This window comes from Drosophila eugracilis, unplaced genomic scaffold, assembly GCF_018153835.1.
Source record: "Drosophila eugracilis isolate 14026-0451.02 unplaced genomic scaffold, ASM1815383v1 contig_2088, whole genome shotgun sequence".
Taxonomy (NCBI): Eukaryota; Metazoa; Arthropoda; class Insecta; order Diptera; family Drosophilidae; genus Drosophila; species Drosophila eugracilis.
This window is the reverse complement of record NW_024572964.1, coordinates 6283205-6303682: the sequence shown is the minus strand read 5'-3', so window position 1 is coordinate 6303682 and position 20478 is coordinate 6283205. Positions and strand designations below refer to the sequence as shown.

Sequence of the window (20478 nt, the reverse complement as noted above, 5' to 3'; positions counted from 1 at the left end):
AAAGTAAATAGTACACCAATGTCATACATTTTCGACTAAGAAGTAATAGGAAATAAAAATTAACTTACTATTTTTTTATTTTATAGATAATATAGTTACTTAAAACCAGTTTATGCCTTGCTTTTAATTTGATTTAAACAAGCTTCTCTATCTAATTTATCAATTTGAAAGGTGTTTCTAATAACTCAATCTTAGGCAGGAAAAAGAAAAGAAAAATATTTCATTTCGAATAACGGATATAAACAGAGTAATTCTTGAAGTGAATGAGTTTATTTTTAATATAATGACACTTTTTAGACGAAACTTAAACATAGTTAACACATTTATGCTGGACTGGAACTTGATTGGGAAATGACTTTCAATTGTATTCCTTGAGAGCTGCTACTCGTCTTCGGCTTACTGAACGGCCCTGGGCAGATGGGCACCTTCGGGCTGGAATCCATTCTCATCGGCCAGGTAGTTGATAGTATAGGTCTGGCCATCATCACCCACATAGGCAAAGGATCCGCGCACCACAATGGCCTCGTGATCAGTGCCCACGTCCTTCAGCTGACCCTCCTCCTGGTGCGACTTGCCGTCGCTTGTCTCCACGCTAAAGAAAACCAGAAACCAGTTAGCAAACGACCTTGACACAGTTTGTAAAGCAAAAGATCTGGAGAGCTCTGTCTGACAGTCTGGAGACTTACGCGAACTTATAGCCCTCGGGCTGGACATCGCTATCGAAGCGCAGCACCTGAGCATCTGGCTGGCTAGCTGGTGGAGCGGCCAGGACGCAGGCAAGAAGGCAGGTGAAGGCGATGGCAGTGGTGAACTTCATCTTGGCTGGATTAGTTGACTCAAGTGGTGGGTTTGAGGAGCTGGCAGACAATGCTTGCAATTCCAGCGGCGAGTGGCCAATTTATACTCCTTGGGCGATGTAATGCAATGCGTGTAAGTGGCAATTACCGGAGCAAAAGAAACCGAGACCCAAAAAAAGACTCCGAGTGAGAGTGGGAGTGGGAGAAACCAGTTTCTCGTTTTGTTTCCTTTGACCCACACTGGTTACCTAACCAGTTACTGGATGCTTTGGCTCGGCTTTGGCCCGGCTAGCTGTTTTGCGATTGATTGATTGCTCAGCGACAAGATACACAGATTTCATTTGTCTTCAACAAATTAACTACAAAGTGCGCCCTGCCCAGGCAATGAGTTGCGTTAGTTTGGCTCTTAGAAATAGTCAATAAACTGGGGAATTGGGTCACATCGAATTTGGCTCAAGTGCAGGCGAAATGATCGGCCTAATAAAAAGTCTTTGCCATTTCCCATTTCAATGTCACTTTTTCAATTCTTTCTTGGATTTTAATAGAGAGATAGATAAAGATCTTTCATAAACACGTTGTTAAAAAAATCCCCTATTCTTTTTGCTTAAGACTTATAATATAATATTATAAAAATCTAAAAGCTTGCAAATATTTATTGAAAACTTGCTTAAACGAAGAATTTCTCTGAACCCTTTTTTATACATTAAATAAATAAATAAACTTAAGGTAAACTTAAGTAAAGTTATAAAAATATCTAAAAAAAAAAATTGCTAGCTAGAACTCTTTTTTGAATATTGATAAAAACTTTTTAAACATCAAAAGCCTCAAAACATAAATATATAACGCCTAAAGCTACTTTAGAGGGTTAAGGCAACACCATTTGAACTTTTTGGAGCGTCTTCGCAGCAAATCGTTTGCTTTCCATTTCATTTCGACTTGATTTGCCTGCTTTTTGGCTGCCGCTCGACTCATTTGGATATTCGCATTTTATTACACACTCGGTTAATTAGCCTGAGTTTGCTGAGTTGGACTTAGTATGGATTGCATGTGGATATATTGAACGGCCTTTGCGCAATCCGAGTTAGTCGCATGCGCGGATCGGCACAGGACAGGTGATAGATGGCCGGATTAACACTGCTATTTGGCCTAATCCTGGCCAGCTTCTGTGCTTGCTCCGCCGATACTGCTCAGATCTTAAGATATGAGAATTCCAATTTGGACAGCGATGGCTATGCCTTCTCGTAAGTAGGTGGTTTCAGGGTCAATGTCATGTTTTGGTTTCATTTATAAATTACAGAAATTTCCCTATAGATTCGAGACAAGCGATGGCATTTCGCGTGAAGAGAAGGCCACATTGAAGAATCCTGGTACACCCGATGAGGCAATCGCCGTTCAGGGCAGCGTCAATTGGGTGGGACCCGATGGCGTTCATTATACGCTCAACTATCTGGCCGATGAAAACGGTTTCCAGGCCCAGGGCGAACATCTTCCGCAGGTGGAGCACTGATCACGTGATAGCTTTGGACTTTGTTAAACAATACTAAACAAAAGCAAAACCACCGAATAGCTGGAGGAGGCGGGCGCAGACAATAGAAATTAAATACATAATAAAAATATACAAAAAAAACAAAAATCAAATATAGACACATATATGTGTCTATATAGTATATAGCTAAATGGCGGGGTATAAATTTTCACTCATCGAAATTGAATTGTATTCTAGGCAGGGAATTAGCATATACGTTTGTATCTTCCAAACCTGAATTGTGGTCTGTATGCGGTAACCGAGTAGCTGCGATCTTCGATCCCCCGATCTCCGATCTCCGACCTCCCATCTCAGATCTCCGATCTGCGGGAGCTGACCAAACCGGTTCAATAAACGCCAAAAAGCACCCAACAAAGGTTGCCAAAAAAAAAAGCAAACAACAATTAAAGAAGCCACAAAGCTACCAACGAAAGTGAGAACTTCGTGGAAAAAAGGGCATTGTGAGGCAATTAGCTTAAGCTTTACTCATTTATCAATCGTAACTCGAAAATAATCAGTCCTTTCCCAACCTAGACTTGTACACCTACAGAGAGGAAAACTATCCTGGTATATTTAAGGAATTTCAATAAGAAGACGGCTTTTCCATTATAGAAAATTCAAAAAATATTATTCCTATAATTATTGTTCACTTAAAATTTAGATAGTTGAGTGTTATATTAAAATTGTATATAATAAATTGTTTTAAAATATTGAATTTACTCTGTATTGAATTACTGTGTACTAGTGACAAATTTCTGAATGATTTATAATGCCGGCAAATGACCAGCATTGACATTACGCATACGCCCCGATGTATTGTAGGGCATAGCCCAGCCTAAGTCGACAGAGCTTTTTGGCTTTTATTGTCTGGTTAGCTGGTAAAAAATCGTTTTTATTTTATTGACTAAGGTCATCAACCAACACTCAGGCTGCTGACGATGGAGCTCAGCCGTTGGTGATGGAGATGGAGATGATGATGATGATGATGATGATGAGCCGCGTAATCTTGAATCTCTCGTGCCGCATCTTCACTTGAACAGCAAATGCAGCTGACAAGCAATGGCAGTGGAGATTTTCGTTTCGTTTCGATTCGATTCGAGACTTTTTGGAGGTTAAATAGCCCAGCCTTAATCGGAAATTGTGTCAGCAGTTACAAAAATCTCTGAGCGGAAATGCTTCGATATCATCCAATAATAATTTGCAGCTCTGCAGTTGGGTAATTGAAGAATTACATCAATGAGGAAATACCCTCTGCTAAAGATTAAGTGGTAATTTGGTGGGTAATTAATTCTTAAGCTCATGGGAACTCCACGAAACCATTCTGCTAGTTCTGTGCTTAATTTCCTGAACATATTTTGAGTAGTTAACTTGGATTCACTTCCTCCTTGGGGGATTTCATTTCCAACCCATTTTATTGTTGTTTTTTTTCTTGTTTAATCTTTTTCATCACAATTTGTTGATAAGTGCAAACATAGCCATTGACCTATTGCCATAGATCGAAATGGCTATGTGTGTGTGAGTGACGGTGTACTTGTAGGCAAACACGCGCATTGGCCAAATATTTGTTTTTCAAGAGGCCCAAACATTTCATTATCACTTGCTCCATCATCTTCAGGTCCGATTTAACTTTCGGCTCCCGTGGCGAGGCAATTGAGATGAGATATTCAAGCGCACATCAAACGCTTAATGGTCTTTATATATATTTCTTTTTTATTTTCTTGGCTTGTTCAATTAAAAGCTTAAGACACTCACGCTCACACACAGTTGCCTTCAATTATATGCGTATGGGTAAGATAATTGTGTTAGCATTTAAGGTGTCTGTTATGGGCCACCTAAACTTTACGGATCACATGAGTGCAACATTATGAGTGTGTATGTGTGCTTGGTTGGTAGCACTTGGAGTGTTGGCCCGGCCAGTTATAAATAGCTCAACACTCATTACAGGGCGCCACATTACTCGTTAGTGCCTAATTGTGATAACTACCGGAGCGTGCAGTGCCCAGTGAGATTCAAACTCAACACAGGACTTTTTTGAAAAATCTCAAGTAAAAAAAAAAACAAGTTAACATGCAGTCCTCCAGCATCTGTGTCCTGGCTATATGCTCCCTTGTTCTGGTTGCCTCGATCAGTGCCGCTCCTTTGGACGACTCTCAACACGCCACCATCCTTCGATACGACAACGACAACATCGGCACCGACGGCTACAATTTCGGGTAAGTAAACTAGGAAGGCAAGAGGATTACTTCCAGGATTGAATAAAAGCTTAGACATATATCTGGAAAAATAACGAAAATAGGCAAGACAAGTTGTAGTCTCTTGATCTGCTTGCTTGCTTAAAACAAAAAACATAAAGCACAATATCATTTTATAACCAAATACTGTTAATTTGGAATCTTTTTTAATGCCAGTTACGAGACCAGCGATGGAATTACCCGCCAGGAGCAGGCTGAGCTAAAGAACGCGGGTACCGACCAAGAGGCTCTTAGCGTCCGTGGCTCTGTCAGCTGGGTGGCTCCCGATGGCCAGACCTACACCCTCCACTACATTGCCGATGAGAATGGTTTCCAGCCCCAGGGTGACCATCTGCCCCACAACTAAATATCTACCTCTACCTCTACCGCTATTGACGGTATTAATCAGTATTCAACATTAAGCATCAACATAAATCAGGGTTCAAAGATTTCTTTAGAATTTTAATCATTTCAAAAGGCATTGAAGAAAAATTTGTGTTTCATTTTAAATATAGTTGTTAAAATACGCGATTATTGTCTTTTAATTAGTTAAGATAAGGCATTTAAGGGTTTTTTTCCGATTATAAACCGATCAAGAAGGTCTCTTGAACCCGGATCACCATACGATCTATATGCTAAGTATGATATTTATAATAGGTAGGGCTACAAATATCCATAACGAAATGAAAAGAAAAGTATGACGCAAGAGGCGGCAGAACAGGGTCTCTGTTCTCTTCACATTTCCCATACGCACTGTTGGACGTCGCAATGTGGTATGTATCGTCTTGTCTCATCTCGTCTGGCGACTTCGCCTGGATGGCCTTCGGCCGGCAGAAATTTGCAAATTTTTGGCACGGCCAAACTTGTTTGGGGTTTTTGTTGTCTTTGTAATTAATACATAATTAAAGTGGCGCATATTGAAATATGTGCGAGCGATCTGGCCACGAATGAAAACGAAGTTTTGAAGGTTAATTTCAGGCGTTGATTTAAATTTCATGCGATGCTAATGAAATTTGGAAGATGCCTGCCAAAAACAACATAGAGCAACCCATAGCCATATTAATATGCATATAATAAAAAGCGACAATGATCAAACTAGTTTTGGATTAAACCAATCGACCGCATTGACTGCGGCTGTGGCTTCTTTAAGCCAACTTTGCTGCTGACGTAGTTGCCATGCCCATTTGTGGGTTGAATGCCTTCTTGATTTACATATATATTACTGATGGCCAGAACTTTTGGCTAAAGAGTTATACGCTGTATGTTTACATATTCTAATAATACTTTCTGCAATGCAGACTTAAGTACTTTTTCTGGTGGTCATGCTAAGATATTAAGTTATTTGCGTAGATAGAATTTGAAATCGGATGTGTTTCTCTAATAGTTATTTCAGCCTTTTAGCTATTTGTTATCTTTCGCACTGTTAAACTAGTTAGTTCACAAAACTATCCCACTGAATGGCTATGCATATTAAAATGCAGCCACATTAGTTTGGAAAACCAGAAAGAGCTTCGCATCGAAAATCACGATTTGATTTCGCGAAAACGAAATCAAAACCATAAATTTCGCATTCGACATACAAAGTTTATTAGCACGAATGCGCTTCGAATATGTTAGCAAATTATGTATAAAAGAGTCATCCTGCAGAGCATCAATATCATTCGCATCGAACTCTTCGAGATCAGCAAACGAACCAAAAATCAACATGAAGTTCCTGATTGTCTTCGTCGCCCTCTTCGCCGTTGCTTTGGCTGTTTCTATTGATGCTGACGCTACTATCCTGAAGCAGGATTCCGATGTTGGACCCGTACAATATAACTATGGGTAAGTTTATTGAGAGAGGTGGCTGAAAAGAATTTTAAACTGAATTGCGCTTTCTTATTAGATATGAGACTAGCAATGGAGTGTCAGCTCAGGAAGCCGGTCAGTTGCTCAACGCTGGAAGTGATCACGAGTCCATTGCCGTCAAGGGTTCCTACCAATACGTTGGTGATGATGGAGTGACCTACTCCGTCAGCTACATCGCCGATGAGAACGGATTCCAGCCCCAGGGTGCTCATCTGCCCGTTGCTCCTTAAGCGAGTCAAAGTGGATTATCCAGTTCCTTGTTAATATTGTCAAAAACCTGAAATAAACTTTTAAAGAGAAAATGAATACAAAAACATATGTGTTTTTAATCTATGCATTCTAATCAAGAGTTTTGGTGCAATCATACTATTATGGGACTAATGATTGTAGTTTATAAACGAGTAATAAGTAATAAAAACATATTTCAGAAATTGATTAAGAACTCAGCGAAGAAAGTCATAACATAAGATAGGCTTAAGAGCATATTTTCTAAGAGCGTGGTAGAGTTTGAGAGAGAGAGAGGGCTTTACTGAGTGAGGCGTGCTGTGTGACAAGGCAGAAAAGAACGATGAAAGGACAAATTTCAAATTGAGAGTCAGTATGGAAAGAGCTACTGCACGGGCCTAACGTCATCATAACTTACTGCGCTTATAGAAAAGTAGTCATGTCATAGGCATACCTCTGAGTGATATTAAATTTAATAAAATGCCTGATCATAGTACTTGTTTATTTAAATTTAAATGTTTATCCCTTTTTGTGTGTTACACGTGCAAGTCTATCAGCGCAGCTGCCTATTAAAAACTATTATAAGATATCGCTAGCTTAGCCTATATTTAGGTTTATATTCTATTCAAAATATTTAAATATTTAAATTTTATTTTAAAATTAAGAAGGAATATAAGTTTTGTTAATTCGGAAAGTTCTTTTTGTATAAATATCATTAATTATTTCTTAGTTTCAACGATTTGATTTAAGAATATACTTACTCTTTGAAATCATACAAAAAGTGAGCAATTAACCAAGAAATTGTTTTTGCTATACTACTTTCCCGCATTCCTTATATAACATTATGTGTAAATTACAAAAATTGTATCTCATAACTACTTAAAACTTAGTCGTTTCTTATTTTTCGTTTAAAGTCTATTAATTCAGTGGGGTTGAAATTGCTTTGTTGTGTGCAAAAATTTAAATTAAGTTGAATTTAAATAAACATGCTCTCCAAGCATCACATCGGTCTAAACACCCAAATACTTTGGCAACTGAGCTGAACTGGAAAATGAACTCGTTATCACATATTTTTTATTAGTCTTGCGAATTTTTTATCCGTACTGCGCAGGGAATTAATTAACCATTTATGTATAAAAGAGATTCACCAGAAGTCCATCCATATCATTCGTATCGAACTCTTCGAGAACAGCAAACCAAAATTCAACATGAAGTTCCTAATTGTTTTCGTCGCCCTCTTCGCCGTAGCCCTAGCCGAGGAAGTCCCTATTGTGCGCTCTGAAGTAGACATTGAACCTAACAACTACAGCTTCGAGTAAGTTAAATAAAAGCGCTATCTGAAAAGAATTTTAAACTGATTTTGACCTTATTATTAGCTGGGCGACTAACGATGGACAGGCAGCTCAGGCCAAAGGTGAGCTGAAGAATGTTGGAACTGACCAGGAAGCTCTCAGTGTCCAGGGATCCTACAGATACGTGGATAATGATGGAGTCGAACATAGCCTCTCATACATCGCCGACGAGAATGGATTCCAACCACAGAGTGCCGATCTGCCCGTTCCTGTCCAGGCCTAAGTCACCAAAAGTTGATTAACCAGTTCCTGTTAATATTGTTTTTACTATCGAAACCTTAAATTCGAGTGATAGACAATCTAAGTCAAAAAATAAGAGCCTGTAACGATTAAAGTCAAAATGAATACCTGAAAAATTGCGTTTTGTATCTAAGGCTTCTGAGAAATAATTTACTGACTAAGGGACTGATTACGAAATTGGAATAACGTTGCTGTTTTTCGGATAAAAGAATACAAAGTTTGAAAACAAGTTATTATTTGAATAGGTATTTTGTAAAATATATTATAAGTGCCTAAAATAAATTGAAATTCGAAACAAATATATGAATTATAAATTATGAATTATGAATTAAATATTACACAGCTATGTGATCTGTAATTATGCACTGAAAATAATCGTACTTAAAACCAATTAACAAATAAAATAAAGTTTAATAACTAAATGCGGTTCTAAAAATAAAACCTGTCAAACAAGAATAGATTAATTTTGAAAGGGGAATATGTTATAATTGATTCACATCGGAAACGTGGAAAGTATCTTACAACAATGAATATTATAGTAAACTTAATATTCGCTATAAATAAATCAATCCAGTCAAAGGGAAACCGTCTTTTTTTTTAACAGTAGTAAAACTTGGAGCGAAGTTCTGGTGTAAGTTTTAGTTATAAATTCTCTGATTAAATCTATTCTCGTATTTTGTAGTTCTTACGTACATATAGTTTATAAAGAACATTTCGATACAAATTATTTTAGTAGACTAAATCAAAAACAGTATCGTTTCATTACACAGTGAAAAGTCATCTTACATCTATTGGAAAGATTGTAATCAATTAATACCATTTTCATTGGTGTTCGTATGTATGTTTCGCGCGTCGAAAACAACTTTGTTAAGCCAATGAAGTGGTCGATTTGCATTTCGTATTGGAATTTTTACTATTCAGCTTTAACCCGAACTCAGTATCATACATTTATCACTTTACGTTTTGACTAATTCGCATGTGTTTAACATAATCGAAGAGGTTGACCAACTATTTAAGAGCTGACCCAACCATCAGGCAGCATCATTCGTCGTGAACTGTTCGATAAACGCAGATCAAAACACCAACCAAGAATCACCATGAAATTCCTGATTGTCTTCGTCGCCCTTTTCGCCCTGGCCCTGGCTGCTCCCGCTGATGAAGCTACAATCCTGAAGTCGGTATCCGATGTTGGACCCGAGAGCTTCTCTTACGGGTAAGTTAATTGAGAGAGCTGTCTGAAAAGGATTCCAAGCTGACGTTGACCTTCTTAATAGCTGGGCGACTAGCGATGGACAGGAGGCTGAGGCCGCTGGTGAGCTGAAGAACGCTGGATCAGAGAATGAGGCTCTCGCCGTCCGTGGATCCTACTCCTACATTGGTAATGATGGAGTGACCTACACCGTCACCTACATCGCCGACGAGAACGGATTCCAGCCCCAGGGTGCCCATCTGCCCGTTGCCCCCGTGGCCTAAGTTGCCGAAAGTGGATTATCCAGTTCCTTGTTAATATCGCTTTCATCCCCTTATTTTGAGGGAAAGAGATTCTAAGTCAATAAACCTGAGTTGTTATTAAAGAAAAACGTAGATGGAAAAATTTGTTTTTAAATGGGAGTATTTGATTCGGAATTACATTTGTCAACATTTTTGACAAGTTGTTATTTGTTTCCATTGAGCTATAAAATTCAGAACAATGAACTTTTTCATCCATTTGAACACAATTAAATAAAAGGGTTACGTCCCAGAAGAGCCTATAAGGAGTTTTTATCCCTTAATTTGTTTCTGTATTGAAATTAAAGTTTGATTAAAATTGCTAAAAGGTTGGTAGTCTTCTGTTTTATTATGCAGTTAGGTTTGTCATCGAATATTAAAAAGAAAGCCTTGCCAATTATGAATTAAACTTAAGTTCTTGAAGATCTCACTGAAATCAACGTATAAAGCCATACTTTAGGCGATCGAGTGGTGGTGACCAACTTTTAAAAACAAAACTTAAGCTGTTCATGGATTTTTAGATATTCTATTTTTAATTACAATCTTTTTGGTGTAATAGTTATCCATATTCATATGGAAAAAACCACAAGCTAATAGTCATGGTTATATATTTAAGTTTATTTGGTAGAAAACCTTTCCTTCTACCTGTTACACACCTTTCAAAGGGTACAAAGTACTCTACTAGTAGGTGTACTATGATTCTATCTTTTATTTTTGGCTATCCATCTTTTAATCCTAAATATTATTAATAAAAGAGTTTTTACCGATAATATAACAAAAATGAAAAATTTAAATACCTTAGCACATTTGTAACAAATGTGTGCAGGGGCTAGAATATTATTAAACTTTCATATTAGCGGCATAAAATTAAAACTGGTACAGCAAATGTTTATCATTGTCTTTAAAATGATATATTTATCTATATAATATTTACATAGTAAACGAAAATTATGGGTTTACCCTAAAATATACATGATTTTATAGTAATTTCCTGCTTTATATTATATAAGAGTAAAAAATATTGATAAAGCCTAGAACATTGTGATACGTCTGCGATTCATTGTTATAGACTACCAGATTTCGAGATCCAGTTTGACAGCAGTCCAGAGAGGACAGCTGTAAAGCGAATGCGAAAACTATACAGAAGAAGATGGTCGATTTACATATCGTATAGGTCTTTTAACGATTCGGCTTTAGGCCGAAATCAATTTCACACATTTATCACATTATGCTGTATACACTACAAGTTTGACTAGTTTGGCCGCGCTGGGCTCGGTCTTCAAAGTTTGGCCATCCATCTATATAAAGGGAGGCCCAGTATTCAGACAGCATCATTCGTCGCGAACTGTTCGATAACCGCAGATCAAAACACCAACCAAGAATCACCATGAAATTCCTGATTGTCTTCGTCGCCCTTTTCGCCGTGGCCCTGGCTGCTCCCGCTGATGAAGTTAAAATCCTGAAGTCGGTATCCGATGTTGGACCCGAGCACTTCTCTTACGAGTAAGTTAATTGAGAGAGCTGTCTGAAAAGGATTACAAACTGATGTTGACCTTCTTAATAGATCGGAGACTAGCGATGGATCGAAAGCTCAGGCCGTTGGTGACTTGGCGAACCGTGGAACAGACAATGAGGCTCTCGTCATCAAAGGATTCTACTCCTTCGTGGCCGATGATGGTCAGACCTACACCGTCAACTACATCGCCGATGAGAACGGATTCCAGCCCCAGGGTGCCCATCTGCCCGTTGCCCCCGAGGCCTAAGTGAAGTTGCCTTAATCGGAAGCAGCTTCAAAGCCATCCAATCCCACCCAACTCCTTGTTAATAACTCCGAATCTTACCAAACCGATCTTGTCCTTGTTTTCAAAGGATGGGAACTAAGTCATCCAACCCAACTTGTTAAATATTAAATGAAAAAGAATTACCAGAAATAATGTGTGTCTTATTTTGTTTAAGATCTGTCCTCTTCTATTTTATTTTAGCAGCTGCAAATTATTGAATAATATGACGACTGCAATTGCCCAAGCAGAACCTCTAATACATAATTTTAAGATAGTAGTTTAAGATAGTTATTTATCTAGTAGATAAATACCAAAAGGGAAAGCATCTCATAAGTAAATTTATGTAGAAGTCTATGTGACGTATAAATTAGACTGAGAGAATTACGTGATCGATAGATAGCTGGTTGATGTTACCTATTAATAATTGATTTTCATACCAATTGCAGTGATCACATACATATATACAAGCTGGTACTTATTCATACATTTGATGATCACAAAAAAAAATCACAATGCACAATAGAATAGAACACAGGGCTAAAGCATCTCGACTGGAAGACATCTCCTAATCTTAAGTTGGTTTTTTAAATGTATACCAGTATTAAGTCCTACGGTATAGGAAAATCTCATGATTCTTTTTTTTTTTTTTTCCCCCTTGCTCAAGCACAAGCTTTTAGTATAAGCAAGAGGAATAAAGAGCTTTATCTTGGTGGGAAGGTGAAGCGTCATTTAGTCTATCAAATGGTTATAGACAAGATAATTGCATAAATTACAGACCACATGGCATACCTTGATGCACGTTTAGTGCAGGGTATTTAGAGTGTTAATCTGTAATTAAAATGTGTTTTATTGAATGTTTCCATAATAGCTGATTTCTTTATTTTTCATTTGTTTTATTATTTTGCATTTTTCGCCGATGAGGACACATATCCAGAGATTCCGTATAAAAGGCCGTCATTTGATTGCATCGCAGCTCAGTAAAGTGCAGCTAAGTGTGACGGCGACTGTGAAAACTAATTCTTTCCGCGATGCATTCAAGTTTCATATGGCTTTTTGTTCTCATGGCAGTTGGAGCTGGTCTGGCCCTGCCCGCTGGTGAGGATGCTCAGGCGGAAACCATCAAATTGGAGAGCGAGAACACTGGCGATAAATATTCCTTTTCGTGTGTATTGCCCAAATGTTCCAAATGAAAAGAAAATTAGGTTTCGCAACTATTAATCATTACATTTAAACGTCTCCGAATACAGCTATGAAACGAGTAATGGAATCTCGCGCACGGAGACGGGAGAGGTGAAACCAGGTGCCGGTGAAGATGATGGATCCCTTTCTGTCCAGGGCTCGACCAGCTGGTCAGCTCCAGATGGCAAAAAGTACGAGATTAGCTTCACGGCCGACGAGACTGGCTACCATCCCAAGTTCAGGCTGGTGGCCTAGTAGATATCTGGAATTTACATTTAGCTAAATATTCCCAATAATAAAGTTCATTTTATTTACCCAATCTAAAAGCTTTAAAAATGGAGGAATAATATAGAAATAATTCACAAATCTTGAGGAAGCTCTAGATCTTTATTGACGTCACTGACTTTGGGCGGATTTATAGAAATATAATACTAGCACAATGAATAGGTATAAATTTGAATAATTAAATATTTATGGCCGCGATTCTTTTCAGCCTATCGTGTAAATTTAAATTTCATATTAGGCCTTTTAATGCTCCAACTCCAAACGAAAATGAAACCAAAACCAGACATTTCACATTAACATTGACATTGCTGATTATGTCTTGTACACGTTTGACTAGTTCGGCCAGGCTTTGAATAATCGGCAACAGTTTGCCATCTATAAAAGGGTTTACACGGGCATCCATCGTTACCATTCGTCGCGAACTGTTCGATAACCGCAGATCAAAACACCAACCAAGAATCAACATGAAGTTCCTGATTGTCTTCGTCGCTCTTTTCGCCCTGGCCCTGGCTGCTCCCGCTGATGAAGTTAAAATCCTGAAGTCGGTATCCGATGTTGGACCCGAGCACTTCTCTTACGAGTAAGTTAATTGAGAGAGCTGTCTGAAAAGGATTCCAAACTGATGTTGACCTTCTTAATAGATCGGAGACTAGCGATGGATCGAAAGCTCAGGCCGTTGGTGACTTGGAGAACCGTGGAACAGACAATGAGGCTCTCGTCATCAAAGGATTCTACTCCTTCGTGGCCGATGATGGTCAGACCTACACCGTCAACTACATCGCCGATGAGAACGGATTCCAGCCCCAGGGTGCCCATCTGCCCGTTGCCCCCGTGGCCTAAGTGAAGTTGCCTTAATCGGAAGCAGCTGTAAAGCCAACCAATCCTACACAATTCCTTGTTATTTTCCCCAAAACTTCCCAATTTCCGAATTTCCCTTCTTTTGAAAGGAAATATTTTCCCAGTCACAGAACGAAATTTGTTGAATATTAAAAAATGAATATTTTATTTGAATTGGTTTTATTGAAAAAATGTTATAGAAACGTTTAGGAAATAGTCTTTTGGTTGCTTTGTTGAACAAAATTAGCAAAAACGACGTTTAAAATTCATTACAGAATGAATTAAAATTATTCAGATATAAGCAAGAGTTTCAATAGGTGATGTTTTTTAGAATGGGCTTAAATTTTAAATAATTATGAGACAAACACTTGCAGGTATTCTTCATTATTTGCATAATTTGACCTACAGCTAAGTGCTGCTTTGAATTAAAAATTCCCAATATAATTAACGTCAGTTTCTATAAGGACGAGCTAGTGTTAAAAAATTAAAAATTTAAGAAAAAAAAAATAATTTTTCCAAAAATAAGTATTAATATCTTTATATTTAAGCCCGGGTTAGGAACCGACTTGAAGTGAAGAAAAACATTTTGCCGATTTTGAGGTCTTAACTTTAAGTGTTAAATTACGTAGCTCCCTTTTAGGCTAAATGATTAAATGTGAAATAAAAACGAGTGACTTGGGCAAGGAACTTGACTTTTTCCTTGCATACTTTTCAGTGTCATAGACGAATTACCCGTAAACTTCGTGACGCATCTGGTTAGATTCGCATCATTTATGCTTGTACTCAAAGGCAACTGTTATTGCAATTAATATGCAAATTTTAGCATACAACATCAGTCATTGCCGAACTTGACAGCAATATTTCAATTACAATTGGCTGCCAGCATCCGGCAGAAGACACGCTGGCTGCTGATTGCCGATCGATAATGGGAATCAAGAAGTGCAAACATCTTCCTCATTGCATTCTGATGTGCTCATCAAGCAGGTCAAATGCCTGGCTAATTAGACTCAACAAGTTGGATGGTAAATACATAGCACTCGCTTAATTATTAATAAATAGTCAGTGACATTCATTAACCTTAAGCCATGTCTGTAGGTTTTCAAGATTAGTTCTAACCAATGTCACTAAATTTAGTTACATTTATAGTATTGTATCACATCATATCATATTTGAAACAGTCAATTGAAGTGTCTAACACTTATTAATTGTATTAAAATGAATTTGATTTATAAATATTAAAGAATTCCTTTAGTAACAAATAAATGAAAAATGCGTAAAAAAGAAACAACAGAAAAGAAATTTTTTCCAATGATTTTTAAGTTAATTTCAGCATACGACTTTTGTATGCCCTTTCGAATAAAAAATATGAAATAACAAATTCGAATTAAAAACACTCAGGAAGTCTCAAAATAGAAGCCGAAAACTAATTTAGCTTTTGTTTAAACATATCGAGGATGCAAATGGCCAAATATTCTTCAACTGGCTGACAAGCAGTTTAAATAATCAAATAAATAACTGTGCAGAGTGCATGAAATTTAAATTATGAGTACAGGCTTGGCATGGCATAGCTTGACGCTCAAGAGGTGTGATGCGATCTGGCCAATGCTACCAGCTCTGGGACTCGACTTGGCTAATACAGAGCCAACTGAGAGCACACAGATACGCACGCACACTTGGCCAATGGGCAGCGGCAGGCTGGCGGTCCGCGTCCGCTTCTAATGTTTTATAATGTTTACCTAATATTATTAACATTGTCAATTCGCTGCCGAACATCGTGGGGTGTGTTTCATTCTGAGGCGCTTGCTCCGAACGATAATCTCGCCGTGAGAGACGCGTCTTTCCGTCCGCTATCAAATTCAAATATTTATAATCGAATATTTTTATTAAAATATAAACGCCCGCTTGTTTATGCGTTTTATGTGTTCTGTTCGCTGACAGTTTCTAATAGGGCGTGAAGATAAAATAAATTTTGTGATCATCAATTTAAATATAAAATTAGGCCGCAAAATGAGCCCGAATTCGAAAATGATCGTTGGTGCTGTAAGTGCTTTGACCCCCTGTTCTCAATCCAAGGGATTCACGGTGTTCCTTTTTAAGCTCCTGCTCCTGGGCACCCTGACGCATGTCCTGTCGGCTGCGACCACAGTACGACCTTACAAGTTCGGCTTCACCATTGACGAGCAGCAACATCGGGCCGAGAAGAGAGGTGAGTTACTGTTTGGTTAATGACGCTAATTAAACCATTAGCATATCTTGACTACTGTGCGTCGATTTATTGACACCAAAACCGAAATATGTAAATAGATGATGCGTCATCTTGGAAGTCGTTAGGAGCAGATGCACAAATGCAGCAGCATCGGCACAGCTCATCGGTAGCTTTTGGCCAAAAAAAGCCATAACTTTTGACTTTTGAGCCGGAGTGCTGTGGCTTGTGCAATGCCACACAATACACGTTTTGATGGGTGCACCTGAGCGACAGGTCACCAGCAATTGAAAATACCAGCCACCAATGGCAATTAGCGGAATCTTCATAGAACCATTTGGATGCGGGGGAACGCGGGTTAGACAGCCATTGTCCAAACGGCTGGCATGGTCGTTATGATTTTTATTTCCATGCTGAATCGGTGATAAAGTTTTCAGAAAAACGAAAACGAAAACGCGTCCGATTAGCATAACATGTAGACCCGTCCGAATATCCAAATGTTTGCCTTATTTATGGTTTTTCTTTCTTCAGCTAATGCTAATTCCAAAAAGAACAGCCACATTTCAATATTTATAAGTATAATTCTGGCATATGAAATGCCAGAGTTGAGGCCAAAAATTTGGATTACGTTCGTTCAAATTAAGGAACTTGTTGTGCATTCAAAATGTTATTTCTTTTGTTGTATAACAATTTAAAGGAGAATAAAAGGTATCCTAACAAAGCTTTTTGATCGCTTTCGGCATGTTTGTATCATTCTTATTTAAATGTTTGGCCATTTTCAAGATCTTTTGATCTAGTTCAGATTTTTAAAGTCTAGTTTGCGGGGCTTTACATCACCAGATCAATCAGAATGTTAGTTTAAGCTTTGAGGTCAACATACGATGGAATAATATTCATCAATCTTTTTATTGTTTCTTATTTTAGGTAGTCAAGATGTTTCTGAAGCAATTGAGGAATAATTTTATTTATTTATTTTTGTTCAACTAGATAACTTGAAAATGTGTGTATAGGCCAGGTGCTAATTTTTATGGCAGCTCTAAATTTTGTTTGACATTTTTATGGTGGATTTTTATTGATCTCCATTTTATAACAAGTAAGTATGGTATTTGGCTTAAAAAGAAGATTTGTTATAATAAAAGCTTAAAACATAGAAAATTCTACACAATTTTTGAGAACTATTCAATTTTTAAAAGCATATAGAAACTTAAACTTTATTACGATTAGGTTCCTATATTTGTATTCCCCAATAATTTATGTTAATTTTATTGTTCCTTTTTTATTTCTCTTTATTTTATAACCAGTATACGATTTGGCTAATTTATATTGATAGCAGTTTAATAGTTTCAATTATTTAAGCCAACTCAATGAGCAATATCAACTGAAATTGATCACGACAAAAGAATAAATTTTAATAAAGAATTATTTTCGAATCTCGTCGAGACTAATGGGAAAGTGACACGAAGCCATATTCGAATTAAACATAAAACAAACAAGCGAAAGCCAATTGATGCAAACCGTTAAAACTTGTTGCCCAGTTTCGGGGAAACCAGTTTAAAGATACAAAGGCCACAAGCCAGAATTTCGGATTAGTATATTTTTGGTGGGTGGCTGGCTGTACAGGATGCTTCGGTGAGAGTCGCACCTCTTTAAGTCCCATCCACATAGTCATCTAAATTAATAAATTCTCCTCAGCATAGGAATGTCTCTTGCGTAGGAAGCTGTCATATAAAGACGACAGGTTGTTTGTGCGGGTGATTGGGGGGCTTTAAGAAACCAGCTAACAAGTTATGAGCGCTATTATCGATACAGTTTATTAGATCTTAATCTTTATGGGCCCGGCCAGGGCAGGTTATCAAACGAATTAAAAAATCACAAATCGCCGTAAAATTCGCATTCATATTCAAAATGAACACAAAATCTGTTTGCCCAAAATCTCATCTCGTTTCCCGATTCACAGATGAACGCGGCATTATCATGGGCGAGTTTGGGTTCATCACCGCCGATGGTATTTACCATGTGACGGTCTATGCCACCGATGAGGACGGCAAGTTCCGCATAATCTCCATGAAGAGCTATCCCTATGCAGGTCCAATTGGTCCAAGTAAGTATTGAAAAAATTGAATATCCATTATGCTTCTTTTAAAGTCAAAATGCATCCTATTTAAAACCTATCAAACTGTTAAAATTGTATGCTTTTTGAGTGATTAAATTATTATTTATTCATTCAAATCATAAAACTGTTTTGTATAGGAATTCACCTTTAATTATTTCCTTTGATCTCGGACAGGTTTTTGAGCTACGTAGTGATCTAAATATAACTAAATGTTTATGGCTTGATAAGAATTAGCAGAACATAAAAAGAAGCATCTGTATTCAGATTATGATAAGTTCATATCGAGTTCAATTATTGAAAATTAGGAATCAAAAATATATTTTTAACTTTAATACTTCCCTGGGGGATAAGTTACTACCAACGAAAGTTCAACAGATTTGACGGATTTATATATATTTTTACTTCTATATAACAGAAACCCTGCCTGTGACCACGACACCGAAGGCCCTGCCCCTTCCGGCTGCTCTGCCCAAGTACAACTTCAACACAGAGGCCTGTTCTGGATGTTTCCTGAAGAAGTCCCCACCCAAGACAGAGATTCGCACACTTTCCCAGCCATTGGCACCATCTCAACCAGGTAAGCCCGAGGGCTCAACGGATTATGGCCTCAATGTGCAGTTGCCGTTCCAGGACTCCATTGCCGAGACAGTGGCAAGGCGTCTTGGTCTGGTCCATGATACACAAGAAAGCACCAACACTTACACAAATGCACCAAACACTAAACACATCGAACTTGGTCTCAACTTAGCCATGAACACTTACTACACATCCAAGGCAGCTGTCACCGGACATGTGAGCAGTCACCAATCGAATTCCCTAGCATCGAGTGGCCAGACAAAGATCGACTTCAATGTGGGCGTGGTTGAGAAGACTGCCCCCGTTTATCCCCCATTGAACATCAGGTTGGACGAGGATGCCATAAGGGAAGCCATTACCTATGCCGACCGGATAAAAGGACCTCTGGCCTTGGCCAATCAGCCACTTGTTGTCCCCGCCTCGGTGCCCGCCAGTCAAGTGAAAATCTTTGCTGTTGATGGTCATGGCAGTGTTCCCCTTGCCAGTAATATACAATCCGTAGCCCACAACCCAAGTGCTGGCATTAGAAACACCCTTCGATCGGGAGTTGCCTCTGCAAAAACAGTGGCGAATTCGAAGGCACGACCTACACTTACACAGAACCCACACCAAACACTTCCTTTGAGTAAGCCAACTAGGGACAAATATTTCTAGAAACATTCTTAATATTGCATTTATTTTTGTGTCTATTTTTTTACCCTCAAGAATTTTCTTAAAGGAAAAAGTCACAAATTGTTTATAAGAGAAATTATTTCCAAATATTTTTAAAATTTTGCAAATCTTTTTTAATTCATTTTTTGTATTTAATTAACTTTGTTTAATTTTTATTTATGGTTGCACTAATTACTATATTTGAAAGCCACCTAGTTGTCACTTATTGTACTATGATACTTACACAGTTTCTACGCAATTTATACATGTAGGTTTGAGCTATTACTAAATTTCCCTTGGACTTTTTTATCAGATTCAGCTACCACTTCTGGAATTTCTGGAGTTGCAGCTAATTCGCCAACCGGAAGTGCACCCTGTAAGTGATTTAGGCGGAAAAAAGTCTTCGAAAATAAACAAAATTAAAAATAATATTTTTGTAAAAATGTAGCAAACAGTGGAAGAGCACCTGGTGGAAGCTTCTCTGGTGTACCACAAGCTGGAGGACCTGGAGGTTCTTTGGGAGGAGTAGGAGGCTCTGCAGGAAACAAGGCATTCGGCGGCTCGGCTGGAGGAAGCTTAGCTGGAGGAAACTCAGCTGGAGGAAGCTCGGCTGGAGGAAGCTTGGCTGGAGGAAGCTCGGCTGGAGGAAGTTCGGCTGGTGGAAGCTCTCTCGGATCTGGACTTAGAGGAGCCGCTGCTGGTGTAAGCAAAGCTTCAGGATTTGGTGGTGGAGCTGTAGGCTCTGGAAGCGGAAGTGCTGCTGGCGCCTCTGGAGATCTGTACAAATTCAAGTACATTTTGGACTACAATGGACACGAGGAGACCGGCGGACGTAATGGTGACAAAAAGGGCAGCTACTTCGCCATCGGCGAAGATGCAGTGCAGCGAACTATCGAGTACATTGCGAACGAGTTTGGATTCCAACCGCACATCAGCTGGCGGAAATTGGACGCCAAGGAGGCGCTGCCCGAGGAGAATTCGCTGAAGCACTACGAGTTCAAGTGGTTCAATCAGGAGCAATGATCGGAGTTTCTTCAGCGGATTAGTCCAAGTCTAGGGTAGTTAACTTTTTCCTTCCCTCCCCCAATGCTGTACATAACAAAAATTGTTAATTTTCGAGTAAATACAACGTTTAACAAATAAGAAT

At 38.4% G+C, this 20478-nt stretch overlaps 9 protein-coding genes across 11 annotated transcripts; 8 read left to right on the top strand and 1 right to left on the bottom strand.

The window, feature by feature from the left end:
* Positions 1–183: 183 nt before the first annotated feature.
* Positions 184–858, bottom strand: LOC108108164 (larval cuticle protein 65Ag1). The gene is made up of 2 exons (XM_017216102.1): positions 687–858; positions 184–592 (listed from the first exon to the last, which is right to left on the bottom strand). Exons 1-2 carry the CDS (start codon positions 815–817, stop codon positions 397–399), a joined length of 327 nt encoding a protein of 108 aa, XP_017071591.1. The 5' UTR covers positions 818–858; the 3' UTR covers positions 184–396.
* Positions 859–1862: 1004 nt separating this feature from the next.
* On the top strand, positions 1863–2775 carry LOC108108165 (endocuticle structural protein SgAbd-6). The gene is made up of 2 exons (XM_017216104.1): positions 1863–2038; positions 2109–2775. Exons 1-2 carry the CDS (start codon positions 1917–1919, stop codon positions 2302–2304), a joined length of 318 nt encoding a protein of 105 aa, XP_017071593.1. The 5' UTR covers positions 1863–1916; the 3' UTR covers positions 2305–2775.
* A 1495-nt stretch (positions 2776–4270) lies between these two features.
* On the top strand, positions 4271–5084 carry LOC108107641 (endocuticle structural protein SgAbd-6). The gene is made up of 2 exons (XM_017215227.2): positions 4271–4535; positions 4731–5084. Exons 1-2 carry the CDS (start codon positions 4390–4392, stop codon positions 4918–4920), a joined length of 336 nt encoding a protein of 111 aa, XP_017070716.1. The 5' UTR covers positions 4271–4389; the 3' UTR covers positions 4921–5084.
* A 1142-nt stretch (positions 5085–6226) lies between these two features.
* Positions 6227–6715, top strand: LOC108107661 (larval cuticle protein 65Ag1-like). The gene is made up of 2 exons (XM_017215248.1): positions 6227–6377; positions 6439–6715. Exons 1-2 carry the CDS (start codon positions 6259–6261, stop codon positions 6629–6631), a joined length of 312 nt encoding a protein of 103 aa, XP_017070737.1. The 5' UTR covers positions 6227–6258; the 3' UTR covers positions 6632–6715.
* A 1083-nt stretch (positions 6716–7798) lies between these two features.
* On the top strand, positions 7799–8424 carry LOC108107673 (larval cuticle protein 65Ag1-like). Its single transcript, XM_017215261.1, has 2 exons — positions 7799–7941; positions 8003–8424. Exons 1-2 carry the CDS (start codon positions 7835–7837, stop codon positions 8199–8201), a joined length of 306 nt encoding a protein of 101 aa, XP_017070750.1. The 5' UTR covers positions 7799–7834; the 3' UTR covers positions 8202–8424.
* Positions 8425–9257: 833 nt separating this feature from the next.
* LOC108107530 (larval cuticle protein LCP-22-like) lies at positions 9258–11637 on the top strand. The gene is made up of 4 exons (XM_017215071.2): positions 9258–9431; positions 9493–9687; positions 11015–11209; positions 11271–11637. Exons 1-4 carry the CDS (start codon positions 9316–9318, stop codon positions 11467–11469), a joined length of 705 nt encoding a protein of 234 aa, XP_017070560.1. The 5' UTR covers positions 9258–9315; the 3' UTR covers positions 11470–11637.
* An 823-nt stretch (positions 11638–12460) lies between these two features.
* On the top strand, positions 12461–12985 carry LOC108108177 (endocuticle structural glycoprotein ABD-5). Its single transcript, XM_017216120.1, has 2 exons — positions 12461–12649; positions 12735–12985. Exons 1-2 carry the CDS (start codon positions 12516–12518, stop codon positions 12919–12921), a joined length of 321 nt encoding a protein of 106 aa, XP_017071609.1. The 5' UTR covers positions 12461–12515; the 3' UTR covers positions 12922–12985.
* Positions 12986–13347: 362 nt separating this feature from the next.
* Positions 13348–13956, top strand: LOC108107616 (larval cuticle protein 65Ag1-like). The gene is made up of 2 exons (XM_017215185.1): positions 13348–13531; positions 13593–13956. Exons 1-2 carry the CDS (start codon positions 13416–13418, stop codon positions 13789–13791), a joined length of 315 nt encoding a protein of 104 aa, XP_017070674.1. The 5' UTR covers positions 13348–13415; the 3' UTR covers positions 13792–13956.
* A 1611-nt stretch (positions 13957–15567) lies between these two features.
* On the top strand, positions 15568–20471 carry LOC108108112 (protein lethal(3)malignant blood neoplasm 1). 3 transcript variants are annotated; one of them, XM_017216023.2, is made up of 7 exons: positions 15568–15828; positions 15886–15994; positions 17949–18092; positions 18520–18681; positions 18853–19305; positions 19645–19707; positions 19780–20471. In XM_017216023.2, exons 1-7 carry the CDS (start codon positions 15796–15798, stop codon positions 20352–20354), a joined length of 1539 nt encoding a protein of 512 aa, XP_017071512.1. In that variant the 5' UTR covers positions 15568–15795; the 3' UTR covers positions 20355–20471. The 3 variants fall into 3 exon arrangements, with proteins under 3 accessions (XP_017071512.1, XP_017071513.1, XP_017071511.1); XM_017216024.2 differs by lacking the exon at positions 18853–19305; XM_017216022.2 differs by having other exon boundaries at positions 18520–19305.
* The last annotated feature ends 7 nt before the right edge of the window (positions 20472–20478 follow it).

Excerpts from the sequence above, each read along its gene's own strand:
- LOC108108164 (XM_017216102.1), bottom strand. The coding sequence starts at position 817 with ATGAAGTTCACCACTGCCATCGCCTTCACCTGCCTTCTTGCCTGCGTC. Across the intron at positions 593-686 it reads CCCGAGGGCTATAAGTTCGC|CGTGGAGACAAGCGACGGCA; the intron begins GTAAGTCTCCAG and ends GGTTTTCTTTAG.
- LOC108108165 (XM_017216104.1), top strand. The coding sequence starts at position 1,917 with ATGGCCGGATTAACACTGCTATTTGGCCTAATCCTGGCCAGCTTCTGT. Across the intron at positions 2,039-2,108 it reads AGCGATGGCTATGCCTTCTC|ATTCGAGACAAGCGATGGCA; the intron begins GTAAGTAGGTGG and ends ATTTCCCTATAG.
- LOC108107641 (XM_017215227.2), top strand. The coding sequence starts at position 4,390 with ATGCAGTCCTCCAGCATCTGTGTCCTGGCTATATGCTCCCTTGTTCTG. Across the intron at positions 4,536-4,730 it reads ACCGACGGCTACAATTTCGG|TTACGAGACCAGCGATGGAA; the intron begins GTAAGTAAACTA and ends TTTTAATGCCAG.
- LOC108107661 (XM_017215248.1), top strand. The coding sequence starts at position 6,259 with ATGAAGTTCCTGATTGTCTTCGTCGCCCTCTTCGCCGTTGCTTTGGCT. Across the intron at positions 6,378-6,438 it reads CCCGTACAATATAACTATGG|ATATGAGACTAGCAATGGAG; the intron begins GTAAGTTTATTG and ends CTTTCTTATTAG.
- LOC108107673 (XM_017215261.1), top strand. The coding sequence starts at position 7,835 with ATGAAGTTCCTAATTGTTTTCGTCGCCCTCTTCGCCGTAGCCCTAGCC. Across the intron at positions 7,942-8,002 it reads CCTAACAACTACAGCTTCGA|CTGGGCGACTAACGATGGAC; the intron begins GTAAGTTAAATA and ends CCTTATTATTAG.
- LOC108107530 (XM_017215071.2), top strand. The coding sequence starts at position 9,316 with ATGAAATTCCTGATTGTCTTCGTCGCCCTTTTCGCCCTGGCCCTGGCT. Across the intron at positions 9,688-11,014 it reads CTGCCCGTTGCCCCCGTGGC|GGAGGCCCAGTATTCAGACA; the intron begins CTAAGTTGCCGA and ends ATCTATATAAAG. Across the intron at positions 11,210-11,270 it reads CCCGAGCACTTCTCTTACGA|ATCGGAGACTAGCGATGGAT; the intron begins GTAAGTTAATTG and ends CCTTCTTAATAG.
- LOC108108177 (XM_017216120.1), top strand. The coding sequence starts at position 12,516 with ATGCATTCAAGTTTCATATGGCTTTTTGTTCTCATGGCAGTTGGAGCT. Across the intron at positions 12,650-12,734 it reads GGCGATAAATATTCCTTTTC|CTATGAAACGAGTAATGGAA; the intron begins GTGTGTATTGCC and ends CTCCGAATACAG.
- LOC108107616 (XM_017215185.1), top strand. The coding sequence starts at position 13,416 with ATGAAGTTCCTGATTGTCTTCGTCGCTCTTTTCGCCCTGGCCCTGGCT. Across the intron at positions 13,532-13,592 it reads CCCGAGCACTTCTCTTACGA|ATCGGAGACTAGCGATGGAT; the intron begins GTAAGTTAATTG and ends CCTTCTTAATAG.
- LOC108108112 (XM_017216022.2), top strand. The coding sequence starts at position 15,796 with ATGAGCCCGAATTCGAAAATGATCGTTGGTGCT. Across the intron at positions 19,306-19,644 it reads ACACCAAACACTTCCTTTGA|ATTCAGCTACCACTTCTGGA; the intron begins GTAAGCCAACTA and ends CTTTTTTATCAG. Across the intron at positions 19,708-19,779 it reads GCCAACCGGAAGTGCACCCT|CAAACAGTGGAAGAGCACCT; the intron begins GTAAGTGATTTA and ends GTAAAAATGTAG.